A 17,478-nucleotide genomic window follows, 5' to 3' on the forward strand; every position below is an offset into this window, starting at 1 on the left:
GAGAACCGTTCATTTGTTTTCAGACAGACAATATCACAATTGTGGCATATGTCAATCATCGGGGTGGGACTCACAGTCCCCAAGCCATGAAAGAAGTATCTCGGATACTTGCTTGGGCGGAATCCAGCTCCTGTCTAATCTCTGCGGTGCATATCCCAGGTGTAGACAATTGGGAGGCGGATTATCTCAGCCGTCAGACTTTACATCCGGGGGAGTGGTCTCTCCATCGAGATGTGTTTGTTTTCTCAGATTGTTCAGATGTGGGGTCTTCCAGAGGTAGATCTGATGGCCTCTCATCTAAACAAGAAACTTCCCAGATACCTGTCCAGGTCCAGGGATGTTTAGGCGGAAGCAGTGGATGCGCTGACACTTCCATGGTGTTATCAACCTGCTTACATTTTTCCGCCTCTAGTTCTTCTTCCAAGAGTGATCTCCAAAATCATCATGGAACAATCGTTTGTGTTGCTGGTGGCTCCAGCATGGCCCCACAGGTTTTAGTATGCGGATCTTGTTCGGATGTCCAGTTGCCAACCTTGGCCACTTCCGTTAAGGCCGGACCTTCTGTCTCAAGGTCCATTTTTCCATCAGGATCTAAAATCATTAAATTTGAAGGTATGGAAATTGAACGCTTAATTTGCTAAGTCATAGAGGTTTCTCTGACTCGGTGATTAATACTATGTTACAAGCTCGTAAATCTGTCTCATAAATTCTCTTGGCATTCTTTTAGAATTCCTAGAATTTTTTAGTTTCTTCATTATAGTTTGGATAAAGGTTTGTCTGCAAGTTCCTTGAAGGGACAAATCTCTGCTCTTTCTGTTTTATTTCACAGAAAAATGGCTAAACTTCCTGATATTCACTGTTTTGTACAGGCTTAAGTTCGTACTAAGCCTGTCATTAAATCAATTTGTTTTTGAAGGCATTACAGGCTCCTCCATTTGAGCCCATGCATTCTTTGGACATTTGAGCCCATGCATTCTTATTAAGCCTGTTCTTCTCATAAATTCTCTTGGCATTCTTTTAGAATTCCTAGAATTTTTCAGTTTCTTCATTATGGTTTGGATAAAGGTTTGTCTGCAAGTTCCTTGAAGGGACAAATCTCTGCTCTTTCTGTTTTATTTCACAGAAAAATGGCTAAACTTCCTGATATTCACTGTTTTGTACAGGCTTAAGTTCGTATTAAGCCTGTGATTAAATCAATTTGTTTTTGAAGGCGTTACAGGCTCCTCCATTTGAGCCCATGCATTCTTTGGACATTAAACTACTTTCTTGGAAAGTGTTGTTCCTTTTGGCTATCTCTTCTGCTAGAAGAGTTTCTGAGCTATTTGCTCTTTCTTGTGAATTTCCTTTTCTGATTTTTCTTCAGGATAAGACGGTTTTGCGGACTTCATTTCAATTTTTACCTAAGGTTGTGAATTCTAACAACATTAGTGGAAAAATTGTTGTTCCTTCCTTGTGTCCTAAGAATACTTTGGAAAGATCCTTACATTCTTTGGATGTGGTAAGAGCTTTGAAATATTATGTTGAAGCTACCAAAGATTTCAGGAAGACTTCTAGTCTATTTGTTTTATTTTCTGGTCCTAGGAAAGGTCAGAAGGCTTCTGCTATTTCCTTGGCTTCTTGGTTAAAGCTTTTGATTAATCAAGCTTATTTGGAGTCGGGTAAGACCCCGTCTCAGAGAATTACAGCTCATTCTACTAGATCATTCTCCACTTCGTGGGCTTTTAAGAGTGAAGCTTCAGTTGATCAGATTTGCAAAGCGGCAACTTGGTCCTCTTTGCATACATTTACTAAATTCTACCGTTTTAATGTATTTGCTTCTTCAGAAGCAGTTTTTGGTATAAAAGTTCTTCAGGCAGCTGTTTCAGTTTGATTCTTCTGCTTATGTTTTAAGTTTTTCTTGTCATTAAAAGAATAAACTTATAATTTGGGTTGTGGATTATTTTTTCAGCGGAAAATGGCTGTTTTTTATTTTATCCCTCCCTCTCTAGTAACTCTTGCGTGGAGTTCCACATCTTGGGTATTGATATCCCATACGTCACTAGCTCATGGATTCTTGCCAATTACATGAAAGAAAACATAATTTATGTAAGAATTTACCTGATAAATTAATTTCTTTCATATTGGCAAGAGTCCATGAGGCCCACCCTTTTTATGGTGGTTATGATTTTTTGTATAAAGCACAATTATTTCCAAATTCCTTTGTTGATGCTTTTTACTCCTTTCTTATCACCCCACTACTTGACTATTCATTAGACTAAATTGTGGGTGTGGTGAGGGGTGTATTTATAGGCATTTTGAGGTTTGGGAAACTTTGCCCCTCCTGGTAGGATTGTATATCCCATACGTCACTAGCTCATGGACTCTTGCCAATATGAAAGAAATTAATTTATCAGGAAAATTCTTACATAAATTATGTTATACATCACTTTGGGTTAAGGGGTTAAACAAATTGATCTGACTGCTTTTAGATATATAGTCTTGTCTGACTTTTCTGATCCTACCAGAGTTGTCCACAAAAAATAATTGAAGATATTTTCTTATTGCACAGGATAACTTTTGTAAAGTTCATAATAAAATACATTTTGGCTATGAAATTACGATTATGAATTTAATTCATTGTGTCGATAGATACAAATCTATTACGTTATGAATGTTAACATTTGGCCGCTAATATAATTTCAAGGTGTAATTTTTAGATCTGCTGAACAGATTTATTTGCTTAAAAAAATGACATTTCTGTTCATTAGCCTTAATCCTCCTGCCAAATTTAGGAAAAATAAGTGCGCATTTTTACTGTTGAAATGATGAAAGTTTCTGTTAGCACATCCTGGGAAGTCCAGAAACATCAGCCAGTTTCTACTTAAAGCCTCCACTCATAACATTTAACACTTGTTCAAACTTAAACTGTCATTGCACTACTGTGCTGTGCTATCATAATACTACTTTTTGTAGGTGAACCAAGAAAAACATTCATTAAATATTCATTTTCGTTAAAGCCGACTAACATGAAGCAATATTTATTATAGTAACCTGAGTCTTATTGTAAGCACTAGTTGAAAGATGTCATTAGCACAGTAAGTCTTGACCCTTTGTCCTATAGAGAATTTTATGAAATGTTTACAAGTTGGAACTAAATATCACCTTCCCATCCAGAAAAGTTTTGAAATCTCATTGCTTGGTATGTGAATGTTTGTAGCTAATCTTTATTGTTCAGACAGGACAAGCTAGTCATTTTGTAATGCATTATTATTGTATAAAGATTCCTTGCTTTGGCATTAAATTGCAAACTGTTTTTCTTCACCTAGGACTGTTCCAGCAGAAGAGCGAGAATCCAAGTACCTTCGTGTTGTAACTAGCTCGTTATTGGCACTTAAGCGTCTGGTTTCCATGTTGCCAAGCAATGAGAGCACCACTCTGCAGGAGAGACTCGCGGATCTTCTGTCGCAGGGCAAGTTCTGGAAGTACAGCAAACACCAGACACCAAATGTATGTTTAATAAATGCACGCATGTACCCATTGATAGAATAATGTTATTGGGGCACTAGGTCATACTTTAGAATCTGCAAGCTCAATCACTATGTTTTTCAGAACAATCAAAATAATTTAATGAGTAATAACTAGCGTGACCATATTGCCGCTTTAAAAAGGGACACATATAAAAAATACATATGTCAGGGTCCTTATACAAAACATTTCTTTAACGGCCTTGAAAACAGCCCTGACATATGAATTTTTCATATGAGTCCATTTTTAAAGCGGCAATATGGTCACCCTAGTAATAACCAATTATAAAGTAGAGCTCTAAATCTACTCTAAATTCTAAATTTTATAGATATAACAATGCTGATGATTTTCCTGTAACGTAAAAATAAAAGTGAATAATTTAAACCTCAGGTTGTTTTTCTAACAAGAAAAACAATGTATTTTTTTGGGCAAACCATTAATTTATTTTTATTTAAACATTCAGTTTCTGGTAAGAGAAGACTAACGCGTTTTACAAACTTCCTTATCTGCCTGATTTGGTTAATGCCAAAATGACCTTCATATTTTACTTTACAAATAAAAATATGATATATGTGAAATAAGTGAACAAAAGTGTCCATAATAAGTGTTTTCCTCCGAAGAGAAAATAGCTTATATAGTATAATACCGTTATACACTCTTTAAAGGGACATGAAACACAAGATTTTTCTTTTATTATTCGGATAGAGAATACAATTTTAACACAGTTTCCAATTTACTTCTATTATCAAATTTGCTTTGTTCTCATGTTATTTTTTATTGAATAGATATCTAGAATCTATCTTGAATAGATAATAGATATCTAGCATGCACATGTCTGGAGCATTACTTGTCAGGAAATAGTGCTGCCATCTAGTGCTTCTGCAAATGTATTGCATTGTTGTAAAACTGCTGCCATATAGTGCTGTAGACGCGTGCACACTCCTAAGCTTACTTCCCTGCTTTTCAACAAAGAATAACAAGAAAATGAAGAACATTTGATAATAGAAGTACATTTGAAAGTTGTTTAAAATTGTATGTTCTATCTGAATCACAAAGAAAAATGTTATGTCCCTTTAAGTACAATCACAATAGGCGCTGTACTCACACTGCACTAAGCTACATTAGCTCTAAGCATAGCGTTCAAACCTCTGGATGACAGGAACATCTTTTTTCTTTCAGAATTTATTAGCTCCTAAAAACTTTAACAATAAAAGCTATTAAACGATATTATTTAACTCCTGCTAGATGCAAAAATAATTATAAGCATTATAAGGTTAAGTGCTGGGGATGGCGAGGATACGTAGGACGCATGACACATATTTGGTGGCAATGCCCTAAAATTAACACCTATATGGTCAAAAGTAGCTACATAACTTTCCAAACTTTGGGACCTCTATACCACTAGACCCTTGCATCTTGTTATTCAATAAAGTGCCAAAAAATCTATAGTCCCACAGAAAAAACTATTTAATAAAGGGTGCAACAGTATTAAAATACTTATTCAAAGAAATTGGAGAAGCAATATTATCCCAAATATTGCGCACAAAGGGCTCCATGTACTAAGCCGCGGACGGACAGCTTCTGCCCACCTTCGCTACACATGGGCAGCGGATCTGTTGATCCGCTTGCCCGTATGTATCATTACACACTCATCGGAGTGTGTAATGCCCGCCCCTTTATTCGCACGACCAATCCCGCGACTGAAGGGGCTGTCAATCACCAAGAGCGAGCAAGCTCTCTGTGATTTTCCCTCACCACCACAGAGGTGGCGTAGGGTGTAAGAAGCAGCGGTCTAATGACCGCTGCTTCTTACATTGCGGGAAGCAGGCTCGCATAAGCGAACCTACCCCGCAAGGGCTCCGGAGCAGCTTTCGCTACTTTGTACATGGAGTCCAAAGGATACATGAATGTAACCGTATTTTACACCAGTGTTCCCTCTAAGGCCGGTTTTGTGTGCGGCCCAGCAGTGAAACAGTTAATTAGGTAACCACACCCTGCAATTAGCAAACACTGCACAATGCAGGTGGAAAGGTATGGTTCTCTTGTTAACTGTTTCACTGCTGGGCTGCACACAAAACTGTCCTTAGAGGGAACACTGTTTACAACTAGAATAATTATTTTGCATTAAATTGAAATGCATTGCCATTTATGATCAGATGAAGGTCTTATTGGAGGAGTATATCTTCTCGAAATGTAATACTTAAAGTGAATGTAAAGTGGAGCTTATTAGCTCAAGTCATACGATAGAAGTTAAAAAAATGAATGAGACTTTCATTCATGAAATGTTTAGTATATACTTTATCTTTAGAGATATTTAACATGAAACGCTAGAAGGATAAGAGCCGATCCTCTGCCTGCCATATTCAGCAACTAATTGACAGATGACTCATCTGCAATCAATTAATCGTTTCCCCCAGGGCGTTCAGTACCTTTGCACAAACATCACGGCCCGGGGGGAAACAACAATTAGTTGGTTGCAGATGAGTCATCTGTCAATAAATTGCTGAATATTGCAACCGGAGGATCATCTCTTATCCTTCTAGAGTTTCATGTTAAATATCTCTGAAGATAAAGTATATACTAAACATTTCATGAATGAAAGTCTTATTCATTTTTTAACTTCTGTCGTATGACTTGAGCTAATAAGCTCCACTTTACATTCACTTTAAGACTAACTCTCTTAGAAAATTGGACTTTCTCAGTATATAAGAGTGTATACATGGTTTTATACCAAATATTTATAAGCTATTCTCCCTTTGTTTATGTACTAACAAGAATTCAGAGTTATATCTCACACTATAGCCATCATACCCTAATCACAAGAAATAGTTTTGGAAACAGATGAGGATCTTGTTTAGATTCCTTATACACTAAAACTATGTATAATGTTGAATTATTGAAAATGTAACTAGAATTATATGACAGTTGTATTGATATATATCAGTTTTTTTTTGCTGGTTTCAATAAAAATAAATATATATATATTTATAAAATAATTAATAAAAACAAGCAATAAGCACTCAGTGTTACCATCATATGTGTCTGTATATCATCTGACACACTGTAGCATCTGCAACTTTGTAACAGATTATAGTCCCAAATGCTGTATTCCAGTCTGTGTAACCCCTCCCTGTGACACAATCTCCAACCCTTCCCTGTGATACACTAAGGGCCAGATTACGAATAGAGCGCAAATGTTTGCGAGCAATAAGAGGTTTATCGCGGGTGTTTGCGCTCGTCGGATTTACCGCTGGTATTACGAGTTAAATCTAAACTTTATGATAGAATGATTGCTGTGTCCTCAGAGCTCTGGTTTGATGTATCGCAAAACAAAAATACATTACAAAGTACACTACACTATAATAATACCATCTAATAAAAAATAAGTTTAACAAATATTGCACACATGTTATAAGAACTCAAAGATATCTGGCCTTAGGTGTTAGAAAAAAGGCTTCAAAGGGCTTTAACATAGAGATACAAACATACATAAATACATACATGTAAATGTTTATATATATATATATATATATATATATATATAGGTAATAGAAGACAGCGCTCTGTCTTCTATTACCTATACCCTAACCTGCATTCAGCACCCTAGCACCAGGACACCTATTAGTGAGAGTGCACCAGCCTCTGTGAAAATAAATAAATATATATACACTGTATGTGTATTGGGCCCAATTAGTCATTTCCCCTCCTCAGTGTCATGTGACTTGTTAGTGTTACAAGGTCTCAGGTGTGAATGGGGAGCAGGTGTGTTAAATTTGGTGTTATCGCTCTCACACTCTCTCATACTGGTCACTGGAAGTTCATCATGGCACCTCATGGCAAAGAACTCTCTGAGGTTCTAAAAAAAACAATTGTTCTACATAAAGATGGCCTAGGCTTTAAGAAGATTGCCAAAACCCTGAAACTGAGCTGCAGCACGGTGCTCAAGACCATACAGCGGTTTCACAGGACAGGTTCCACTCAGAACAGGCCTCGCCATGGTTGACTAAAGAAGTTGAATGCATGTGCTCAGTGTCATATCCAGAGGTTGTCTTTGGGAAATAGACGTATGAGTGCTGCCAGCATTGCTGCAGAGGTTAAAGGGGTGGGGGGTCAGCCTGTCAGTGCTCAGACCATACGCCGCACACTGCATCAAATTGGTCTGCATGGCTGTCGTCCCAGAAGGAAGCCTCTTCTGAAGATAATGCACAAGAAAGCCCACAAACAGTTTGCTGAAGACAAACAGACTAAGGACATGGATTACTGGAACAATCTCCTGTGGTCCGATGAGACCAAGATAAACTTATTTGGTTCCGATGGTGTCAAGCGGGTGTGGCGGCAACCAGATGAGGAGTACAAAGACACGTGTGACTTGCCTACATGGTGGTGGGAGTGTCATGGTCTGGGCCTGCATGAGTGCTGCCGGTACTGGGGAGCTACAGTTCATTGAGGGAAACATGAATGCCAACATGTACTGTGACATACTGAAGCAGAGCATGATCCCCTCCCTTCAGAGACTGGACTCCAGGACAGTATTCCAACATGATAATGGCCCCAAACACACCTCCAAGACGACCACTGCCTTGTTAAAGAAGCAGAGGGTAAAGGTGATGGACTGGCCAAGCATGTCTCCAGACCTAAACCCTCTTGTGCATCTGTGTGGCATCGTCAAACGAAAGGTGGGGGAGCACAAGGTCTCTAACATCCACCAGCTCTGTGATGTCCTCATGGAGCAGTGGAAGTGGACTCCAGTGGCAACCTGTGAAGCTTTGGTGAACTCCATGTCCAAGAGGGTTAAAGCAGTGCTGGAAAATAATGAAGACCACACAAAATATTGACACTTTGGGCCCAATTTGGACATTTCCACTTAGGGGTGTACTCACTTTTGTTGCCAACGGTTTAGACATTAATGGCTGTGTGTTGAGTTATTTTGAGGGGACAGCAAATTTACACTGTTATACAGACTGTACACTCACTACTTTACATTGTAGCAAAGTGTAAGTTCTTCAGTGTTGTGTCACATGAAAAGATATAGGGGTGTACTCACTTTTGTGGGATACTGTATATGTAGGTATATATATATATATATATATATATATATATATATATGTGTGTGTGTATGTGTGTGTATATATATATATATATATATATATATAACACACAGAGAAAGTCAAGCACTCGCTTACCGCTTACAAGCTCTCAGCTAAGATTAAAAGCAAAACTGGGAGAGTTAGTTACCGCATCTTGCCAAATGGGACAAGCCCAGGTACCACGTCAAGGTCTCTTCCAAAACCTGTGTGTTGTATTAATTTATTTTGTAATTTTCCCTATGGGCCTTGCACCCAGGCTTGTCTGGGGTTAACTGCCTGTGACTCTGGAGACAGCACAGCTTCCTGAGAGCGCTATAGCACCCAGGGCTGAGCATGTTGCAGGGTCATGAGATGTGTACCCAGTCCAGTTTGAGAGTGCAGTCCCCTTCCGTGTTTTGTATATATATGTGTGTGTGTGTATGTATGTATGTATGTATATATAATATATATATATATATATATATATATATATATATATATATATATATATATATATATATATATATATATATATGTGCATTGGAGTCCTTTGCAGTCAAGTAGATGAAAATATGTAAAAGCATATATTTTCATGTCGGATTAGTGCACACATGAGTAGGGTGTTACATTTTTTTTTCTACTTTTTTGCTCCATTGACTTCTATGGGGGAATACATGAACACACAGTCAATATTCAAAGTTTGTCTTTATGTGCTCATCGGGTTAGTGCGTGATTGAAAACAGTTTACTTTAAACTCATAATACGATTGATACACAACAAGCACAGAAAGCTTACTTCTAGCGTAGTTAACGTTCGTGCGGGAGCATTAAATAGTGCTCCACTTGTAATCTGGTCCTATATATTTTATTTTACAGAAGTTTTTATTTTTTTTTATAAATAGTTGACTACAAACGGAACACTCAATTACTTAGTAAATTATTTTTTACCCCAGGAGAATAAATCTTGATGCACTCTAGGAATGTAATATTCTCAGAAAGTGCCCTATATCTACATAATCATTTAAACTCTGGTGACTAGATGAGTTGTGCTGTTATTTGTTTCTCTAGCATAATAACTAAGAACTCTGAGTAATTTGCCTGTAGTTTTGTTGTTCATCTGCAAAGCTTAGTACATCAACAAATGTTATTTTCTGGATGTTCTTGCTTAAACAAAAGTGGTTTAATAATCGGATTAATCCATTTTACTCAACTGTTGATATTCCTATAATGTAATGTGGTAGTGGTTCTTGTGCAATCTGTGTTTGTAAGAACTGACCCCTGTGCACTAAGGGTAATGTACAAAACTGACCACTCCTTGTTTAAAGGGAAATGAAACCCAAAAATGTATTTCATTATTCAGATAAAACATACAATATTTAACAACTTTCCTATTTACTTCTATTATCAAATAAAACAGTGATTACTTTCACTTGAAGCATTTTGCCAATACATGTATATCGCAAATATATTTCCATTAAAAGACGTAATTCATCTATGTGCATTTACATTTTGACCGGGATGTCCCTTTAAAGAAATTTTGTACAGATTCTGCACAATTTTGTACATGATTTTTCAAATTTTATTGCTAGCCCATTGCTGTTTTGCATTCTGATTATAATGCTGAAACTTCTGTTGTTTTTGAGCTACTTTATTATTTTTAAGTTTGTAGGTTTAGAGTTAGGCATCTACTTTGGAAGACTGGGTTAGAAAAATGTTATAGATGCATCTCTTGTATATGAAGCGGTTTTCTAAGTTGGAAAAACAGCTTCATGTTCCTGGAAAAAAATACTTTCAATTACCAAAGCTTATTATTTTTAACACCGGCTGTAACTTATTTTTTCACAAAAGTTATGCCACTGATTCTTCTGGGACATTTATTAATATAAAGGAAAAGAAAATAATAAAAATACATTTTTTTTTTGCAACACGGTGCCATGGTTAAAAAATAAATAAAAAATATTCGCTATGTTTGCTGTTTATAAAGTTACTGAAAGTTGAAAATCTTACAAGCGATCTCTCTAAAGCTGAATGTTAAAGACATGAGTGCTATAAACTTAAGATATGTCCAATTGTAACGTAGGACAGCATATTCCAGTTCCAAGGTAAACCTCTTTCATTTGCAATTTGAGCTGTCTGTTATTTGTGAAAGAATTAAACACTCTCATTTCTAAAACAGTAGGAGGTAAAAGTAATTTAATGCCACTTACTTCATATCCCAAAAAATCAGTTCCTTTTGTTTACAGACAACGTTTGCAGGTTTGTGCAGGCAGTTTGTGAACTTCTTTTTTGCTTAGAAAATAAAAAAAAAATACTAATATATTTTATTTATTTTGTAAGTGAAAAAGAAGTTCACAAACTTCTGCAGTGAAAAACTTTTAAAAGGATATGAAACCTAACATTTTTCTTTCATAATTCCAATATAGCATAACATTTTAAGCAACTTTCCTGTTTATTTTTATTATCTAATTTGTTTCATTCTCTTTGCATCCTTTGTTTGAAAAGCATACCTAGGTAGGATCAGGGGCAGCAATGCACTACTGGATGCTAGATGTTGATTGGTGGCTGCAGATATGTTTTTTGTCAATGGCTTATCTGAACTGGTCAGCTAGCTCCCAGTACTGCATTGGTGCTCCCTCAACAAAGGATACCAAGTGAATGAAGCAAATTTGATAATATTAGTAAATTGGAAAATTGTTTAAAATTATATAATCTATCTGAATCATGAAAGCTGAATGTTGGGTGCATGTCCTTTACAGGAATATTGGGGTTTGGTTTTGATTTCCTTAGCTGTCTACAAGCCATTTTCTTTTGATCTTTCAGATCTGGTCTGGACTTAAAAATGTCCGTCTTAAATGTATTTTTTTAATGACATTTCATACAGCGCAAACTGCAAGTAGGAATAATTTAGATTTATTTGGATACCCTTCTTCTCAGTCTTCTGTTTATTGGAGGCCATGGTTGTTGAGTGTAAGCGCAGCACTCTTAGAGTCAGATCATTTATTATGTTCTGCAACTGTCACTACTTGATCTAGATCTAGTCCAAATGAGTTAATTTGCAAAGGAATCTTTTTTTTTTTTTTTTGGATCGACTGGAACGGTGTCCTCACTTTTGCACATGCCACATTTATTGATGTATTTTTTTTATTTGATAACATAACTAAAAAATTAAATCCAAAACATAGAATTTTCTGTTTTTGCTCCTATCCTAGCTAATAGTCATAAAAGTACCTTCCCTTGATGTATATCCTATTAAGGATATTCGCTTAGAATGAGGAGGTTACCTTCCCCAAGACAGAACATGCTGTGATCGGAGATGTCATCACAGAAAATGCTGTATGTCTGCAGAAAGAATAGGACACATGCACAAACTGTTAGCGCTTTCACTTTGTAGCGCTGCTCAACATTAGACTGTTCTCTTCAAACAGCGCTGTGCTATTTGCTGCACTGTGTGGGTTCAAATGTGTTGTAAGGGGATTTGGTTCATTCTGTCCATTTGACCTAGGGCATAAGGATCTGATTGATTAGTCTTAGATAGGATACACACCAAAATACAAACATTTTTCTATGCTTTGTTTCTTGTAGTTAACTTATTTAATCCTCATTGATCTATAAAACTTTTGGATTGTATTATAAATTCTGAAATGCTAAGTTTGGTCTTATGGCATTGTATGTTTAATTGCATTATTTTTTTTAAAAAATATGCCTCAAGTATTCTAAATTGTTTCCCTCCGTTCTTTGTAGATTCGCTCAGCTTTCTTCGAATTAATATCTGCATTTTGCCAGCACTTTCCTGGACTTTTAAACACAGAGGCATCTCGTTTGTGTCCAGCAGTACTTCTGAGTATTGACGACAGTGACGCTGTAGTGTGCCCTGCTCTCTGGGAAGCTGTACTTTACACCATCACTACGGTTGAGGTATGTATACCACATGTCTTTAATTTTAAAGGGATGCGTACATATCCGTACCATTGGGCTGAATTATTAAGCTGCAATTGCAGCTTTTTAAGCTATGTGGAGCAGGTTTACATAATCAAGCCTGCTCCAAATAGTTAAAGTGATAGTAAATCCTAGCGTTTGTGAAACGCTAGGATTTACCAGTGGAACAAATAAAGGAGGCTTTCAGTCATGAAGTATAAAATACTTCATGCTGAAAGTTCCTTTATTTGTCTAAAGCGTTCGCCACACTGAGTGCCTCAGGCAGCCCACAGCAGAACACTATTTTGCTGTGAGGTGATGTAAGCCAATAGCATACTTGCTATCCAGCATGGTGCCAACTGGCCCGCACGGCTATTGGCTAAGAGGTGGAAACATCACCTCATAGCAAAATAGCTTTCTGCTGTGGGCTGCCTGAGGAGCTCAGTGCGGCAAACGCTTCAGACAAATAAAGGAACTTTCAGCATGAAGTATTTTATACTTCGTGACTGAAAGTCCCCTTTATTTGTTCCACTGGTAGATCCTAACATTTGACAAACATGAGGATTTACTATCACTTTAAGAAGCAGAAACGGCTTCTTTTTCCTCTCCGCCACCTCAGAAGTGACGACATTAATCACCCCGACACTCGCTTGTTCGTTGTGATTGACATGCTTTGCTCTGGCACAACCAATTGCACAAGAAACCTCTTGTGCAATGTTAAATTTTGCCGTGTGATGCAACATGGTAAGTGACGATTGCAGGCCGATTCACTACATGCAAACCTGTCGCCTGCCTGCATGGTAAATTTTGACACATGGTGCTTAATTGTTACATCAAAGATGTTTTGGATGCAGCCAAAGACTTTGTTGTGCATGTGCAGTTTGATTTGGGTTGGTTATAGGCTTGTACTCCATTAGTAGTTATGTGTACTTAGGTGCTGTCTCTCTAACTATCTAGTTGTTAAACTACACGTTTCAGCTCTGTACAAGATTTGATTCACTTGCAGAAATAAACTTAAGTAAGATCTAAGTATGACAAAATATTCTTTGTTTTACAGCACTGCTGGGATCATGTGAATGCAAAAAAAGGAGTTTTTCCAAAACTGTGGGTTGTCCTTAGAGAAGGAGGACGTGGTCTGGCAACTGTAATATTCCCCAATCTTTTACCATTTATTAGCAAACTACCCTGCCAAATTACAGAGCCCGAGGTGGACTTCTACAGAAACTTCTTTAATTGTTTAAGCCAAGGGTATGAATATGGTTCACTTTCACTTACAGCACTGTATCAGGAGTTTAGTTCTTGACTTTTTATTTTGAATATTTGTATTTATGGGGTTAAAGGGAGAACAAAATGTCAAAATAAAACTTTCATGATTCAGATAGAGAATGCAATATTAAACAACTTTCCGCTTCTGTTCTTTTCTCCAACATTGGTGTGTCCGGTCCACGGCGTCATCCTTACTTGTGGGAATATCTCTTCCCCAACAGGAAATGGCAAAGAGTCCCAGCAAAGCTGGCCATATAGTCCCTCCTAGGCTCCGCCCACCCCAGTCATTCTCTTTGCCGTTGCACAGGCAACATCTCCACGGAGATGGTTAAGAGTATGTGGTGTTTAGTTGTAGTTTTTTTTTATTCTACTATCAAGAGTTTGTTATTTTAAAATAGTGCTGGTATGTACTATTTACTCTGAAACAGAAAAAGATGAAGATTTCTGTTTGTGAGAGGAAGATGATTTTAGCAGACAGTAACTAAAATCGATTGCTGTTTCCACATAGGACTGTTGAGATGAAGTAACTTCACTTGGGGGAAACAGTTAGCAGACTTTTATGCTTAAGGTATGACTAGCCATATTTCTAACAAGACTGTGTAATGCTGGAAGGCTGTCATTTCCCCTCATGGGGACCGGTAAGCCATTTTCTTAGTCTCAAACAGAATAAAGGGCTTAATATGGGCTATAAAACTGGTAGACACTTTTATGGGCTAAATCGATTGCTTTATTTGGACATTTTTTACATGTTTATGCTGATAATTCACACTTATAAACTTGGGGAACGTTTATTAACGTCAGGCACTATGTTAGACACCTTTTCCAGTCAGGAAGGGCCTTCCCAGTTGTAGGCTGAGCCTCATTTTCGCGCCATTACTGCGCAGTTGTTTTTGAGTGCAAGACATGCAGATGCATGTGTGAGGACCTGAAAGTAGTTGGAAAAGTTCCTAGAAGGTGTCATTTGGTATCGTATTCCCCTCTGGGCTTGGTAAAGTCACAGCAAAGGCTGTAGCTGGGACTGTATAGGGGTTAAATCTGTAACCGGCTCCGGTTTCGTTATTTTAAGGGTTAAAGCTCTGAAAATTGGTGTGCAATACTTTTAATGCTTTAAGACACTGTGGTGAAATTTTGGTAAATTTTGAACAATTCCTTCATATATTTTCACATATTCAGTAATAAAGTGTGCTCTGTTTAAAATTTAAAGAGACAGTAACGGTTTTGTTTTAAAACAGTTTTTGTGCTTTATTGACAAGTTTAACATGTCTGTGCCTTCAGATAAGTTATGTTCTATATGTATGAAAGCCAATGTGTCTCCACCTTCAAAATTGTGTGATAATTGTGCCATAGCGTCCAAACAAAGTAAGGACAGTACTGCCACAGATAATGAAATTGCCCAAGATGATTCCTCAGATGAAGGGAGTAGACATGGTTCTACATCATCTCCTTCTGTGTCTACGCCAGTTTTGCCCACGCAGGAGGCCCCTAGTACTTCTAGCGCGCCAATGCTTATTACCATGCAACAATTGACGGCTGTAATGGATAACTCCATAGCAAATATTTTATCCAAAATGCCTGCATATCAGAGAAAGCGCGATTGCTCTGTTTTAAACACTGAAGAGCAGGAGGGCGCTGATGATAATTGTTCTGTCATACCCTCACACCAATCTGAAGGGGCCATGAGGGAGGTTTTGTCAGATGGGGAAATTTCAGATTCAGGAAAAATTTCTCAACAGGCTGAACCTGATGTTGTGACATTTAAATTTAAATTAGAACATCTCCGCGCACTGCTTAAGGAGGTGTTATCTACTCTGGATGATTGTGACAACTTGGTCATTCCAGAAAAATTATGCAAGATGGACAAGTTCCTAGAGGTTCTGGTGCACCCCAACGCTTTTCCTATACCCAAGCGGGTGGCGGACATAGTGAATAAGGAATGGGAGAAGCCCGGCATACCTTTTGTTCCCCCTCCTATATTTAAGAAATTATTTCCTATGGTCGACCCCAGAAAGGACTTATGGCAGACAGTTCCTAAGGTCGAGGGGGCAGTTTCTACTCTAAACAAGCGCACTACTATTCCTATCGAAGATAGTTGTGCTTTCAAAGATCCTATGGATAGAAAATTGGAAGGTTTGCTTAAAAAGATTTTTTACAGCAAGGTTACCTCCTACAACCCATTTCGTGCATTGTTCCTGTCACTACAGCAGCGTGGTTCTGGTTCGAGGAACTAGAAAAGTCGCTCAGTAGAGAGACTCCATATGAGGAGGTTATGGACAGAGTTCACGCACTTAAGTTGGCTAACTCTTTAATTTTAGATGCCGCTTTGCAATTAGCTAGATTAGCGGAGAAAAATTCAGGGTTTGCAAATGTGGCGCGCAGAGCGCTTTGGCTAAAGTCTTGGTCAGCGGATGTATCATCCAAGACAAAATTGCTTAACATCCCCTTCAAGGGTAAAACTCTCTTTGGACCAGAATTGAAAGAGATTATCTCAGACATCATTGGGGGAAAGGGCCACGCCGTCCCACAAGATAGGCCTTTCAAGGCCAAGAATAAGTCTAATTTTCGTTCCTTTAGTAATTTCAGGAACGGACCGGCCTCTAATTCTGCATCCTCTAAGCAAGAGGGTAATGCCTCACAGTCCAAACCAGCCTGGAAACCGATGCAAGGCTGGAACAAGGGTAAGCAGACCAAGAAGCCTGCTACCGCTAACAAAACAGCATGAAGGAGTAGCCCCCGATCCGGGACCGGATCTAGTGGGGGGCAGACTCTCTCTCTTTGCTCAGGCTTGGGCAAGAGATGTTCAGGATCCCTGGACGCTAGAAATAGTTTCTCAGGGTTATCTTCTGGAATTCAAGGAACTACCCCCAAGGGGAAGGTTCTACATGTCTCACTTATCCTCAAACCAAATAAAGAGACAGGCGTTCTTACATTGTGTAGACCTGCTAAAGATGGGAGTGATACACCCAGTTCCAATGACGGAACAAGGAATGGGATTTTACTCAAATCTGTTCGTAGTTCCCAAAAAAAGAGGGAACCTTCAGACCAATTCTGGATTTAAAGATCCTAAACAAATTTCTCAGGGTACCATCGTTCAAAATGGAAACCATTCGAACGATTCTACCCACTATCCAGGAAGGTCAATTTATGACTACCGTGGATCTAAAGGATGCGTACCTACATATTCCTATCCACAAAGAACATCAGTTCCTAAGGTTCGCCTTTCTGGACAAACATTACCAGTTTGTGGCCCTCCCATTTGGATTAGCCACTGCTCCAAGGATTTTCACAAAGGTACTCGGGTCCCTTCTAGCGGTTCTAAGACCGAGGGGCATTGCAGTAGTACCATACTTGGACGACATTCTAATACAAACGTCGTCCCTTTCAAAAGCAAAGGCTCATACAGACATCGTTCTGGCCTTTCTCAGATCTCACGGATGGAAGGTGAACATAGAAAAAAGTTATCTGTCTCCGTCAACAAGAGTTCCCTTCCTGGGAACAATAATAGATTCCTTAGAAATGAGGATCTTTCTGACAGATGTCAGAAAGTCAAAACTTCTAAGCGCTTGTCAAGTTCTTCATCCTGTTCCACGTCCTTCCATAGCTCAGTTCATGGAAGTAGTAGGGTTGATGGTTGCAGCAATGGACATAGTTCCTTTTGCGCGAATTCATTTAAGACCATTACAACTGTGCATCCTGAAACAGTGGAATGGGGACTATACAGACTTGTCTCC

The 17,478-nt window shown here is 38.2% G+C and overlaps 1 protein-coding gene across 1 annotated transcript in view; it reads left to right on the forward strand.

Moving 5' to 3' along the window:
- Positions 1-17,478, forward strand: part of LTN1 (listerin E3 ubiquitin protein ligase 1) — a 297,783-nt gene that overhangs the window by 32,590 nt on the left and 247,715 nt on the right. The window contains exons 6-8 of the mRNA XM_053705992.1: positions 3,306-3,486; positions 12,311-12,484; positions 13,542-13,732. Coding sequence (XP_053561967.1) covers positions 3,306-3,486; positions 12,311-12,484; positions 13,542-13,732 — 546 coding nt within the window. The remainder of the gene's footprint in view (positions 1-3,305; positions 3,487-12,310; positions 12,485-13,541; positions 13,733-17,478) is intronic.

This window comes from Bombina bombina, chromosome 3 (genome assembly GCF_027579735.1).
Source record: "Bombina bombina isolate aBomBom1 chromosome 3, aBomBom1.pri, whole genome shotgun sequence".
Taxonomy (NCBI): domain Eukaryota; kingdom Metazoa; phylum Chordata; class Amphibia; order Anura; family Bombinatoridae; genus Bombina; species Bombina bombina.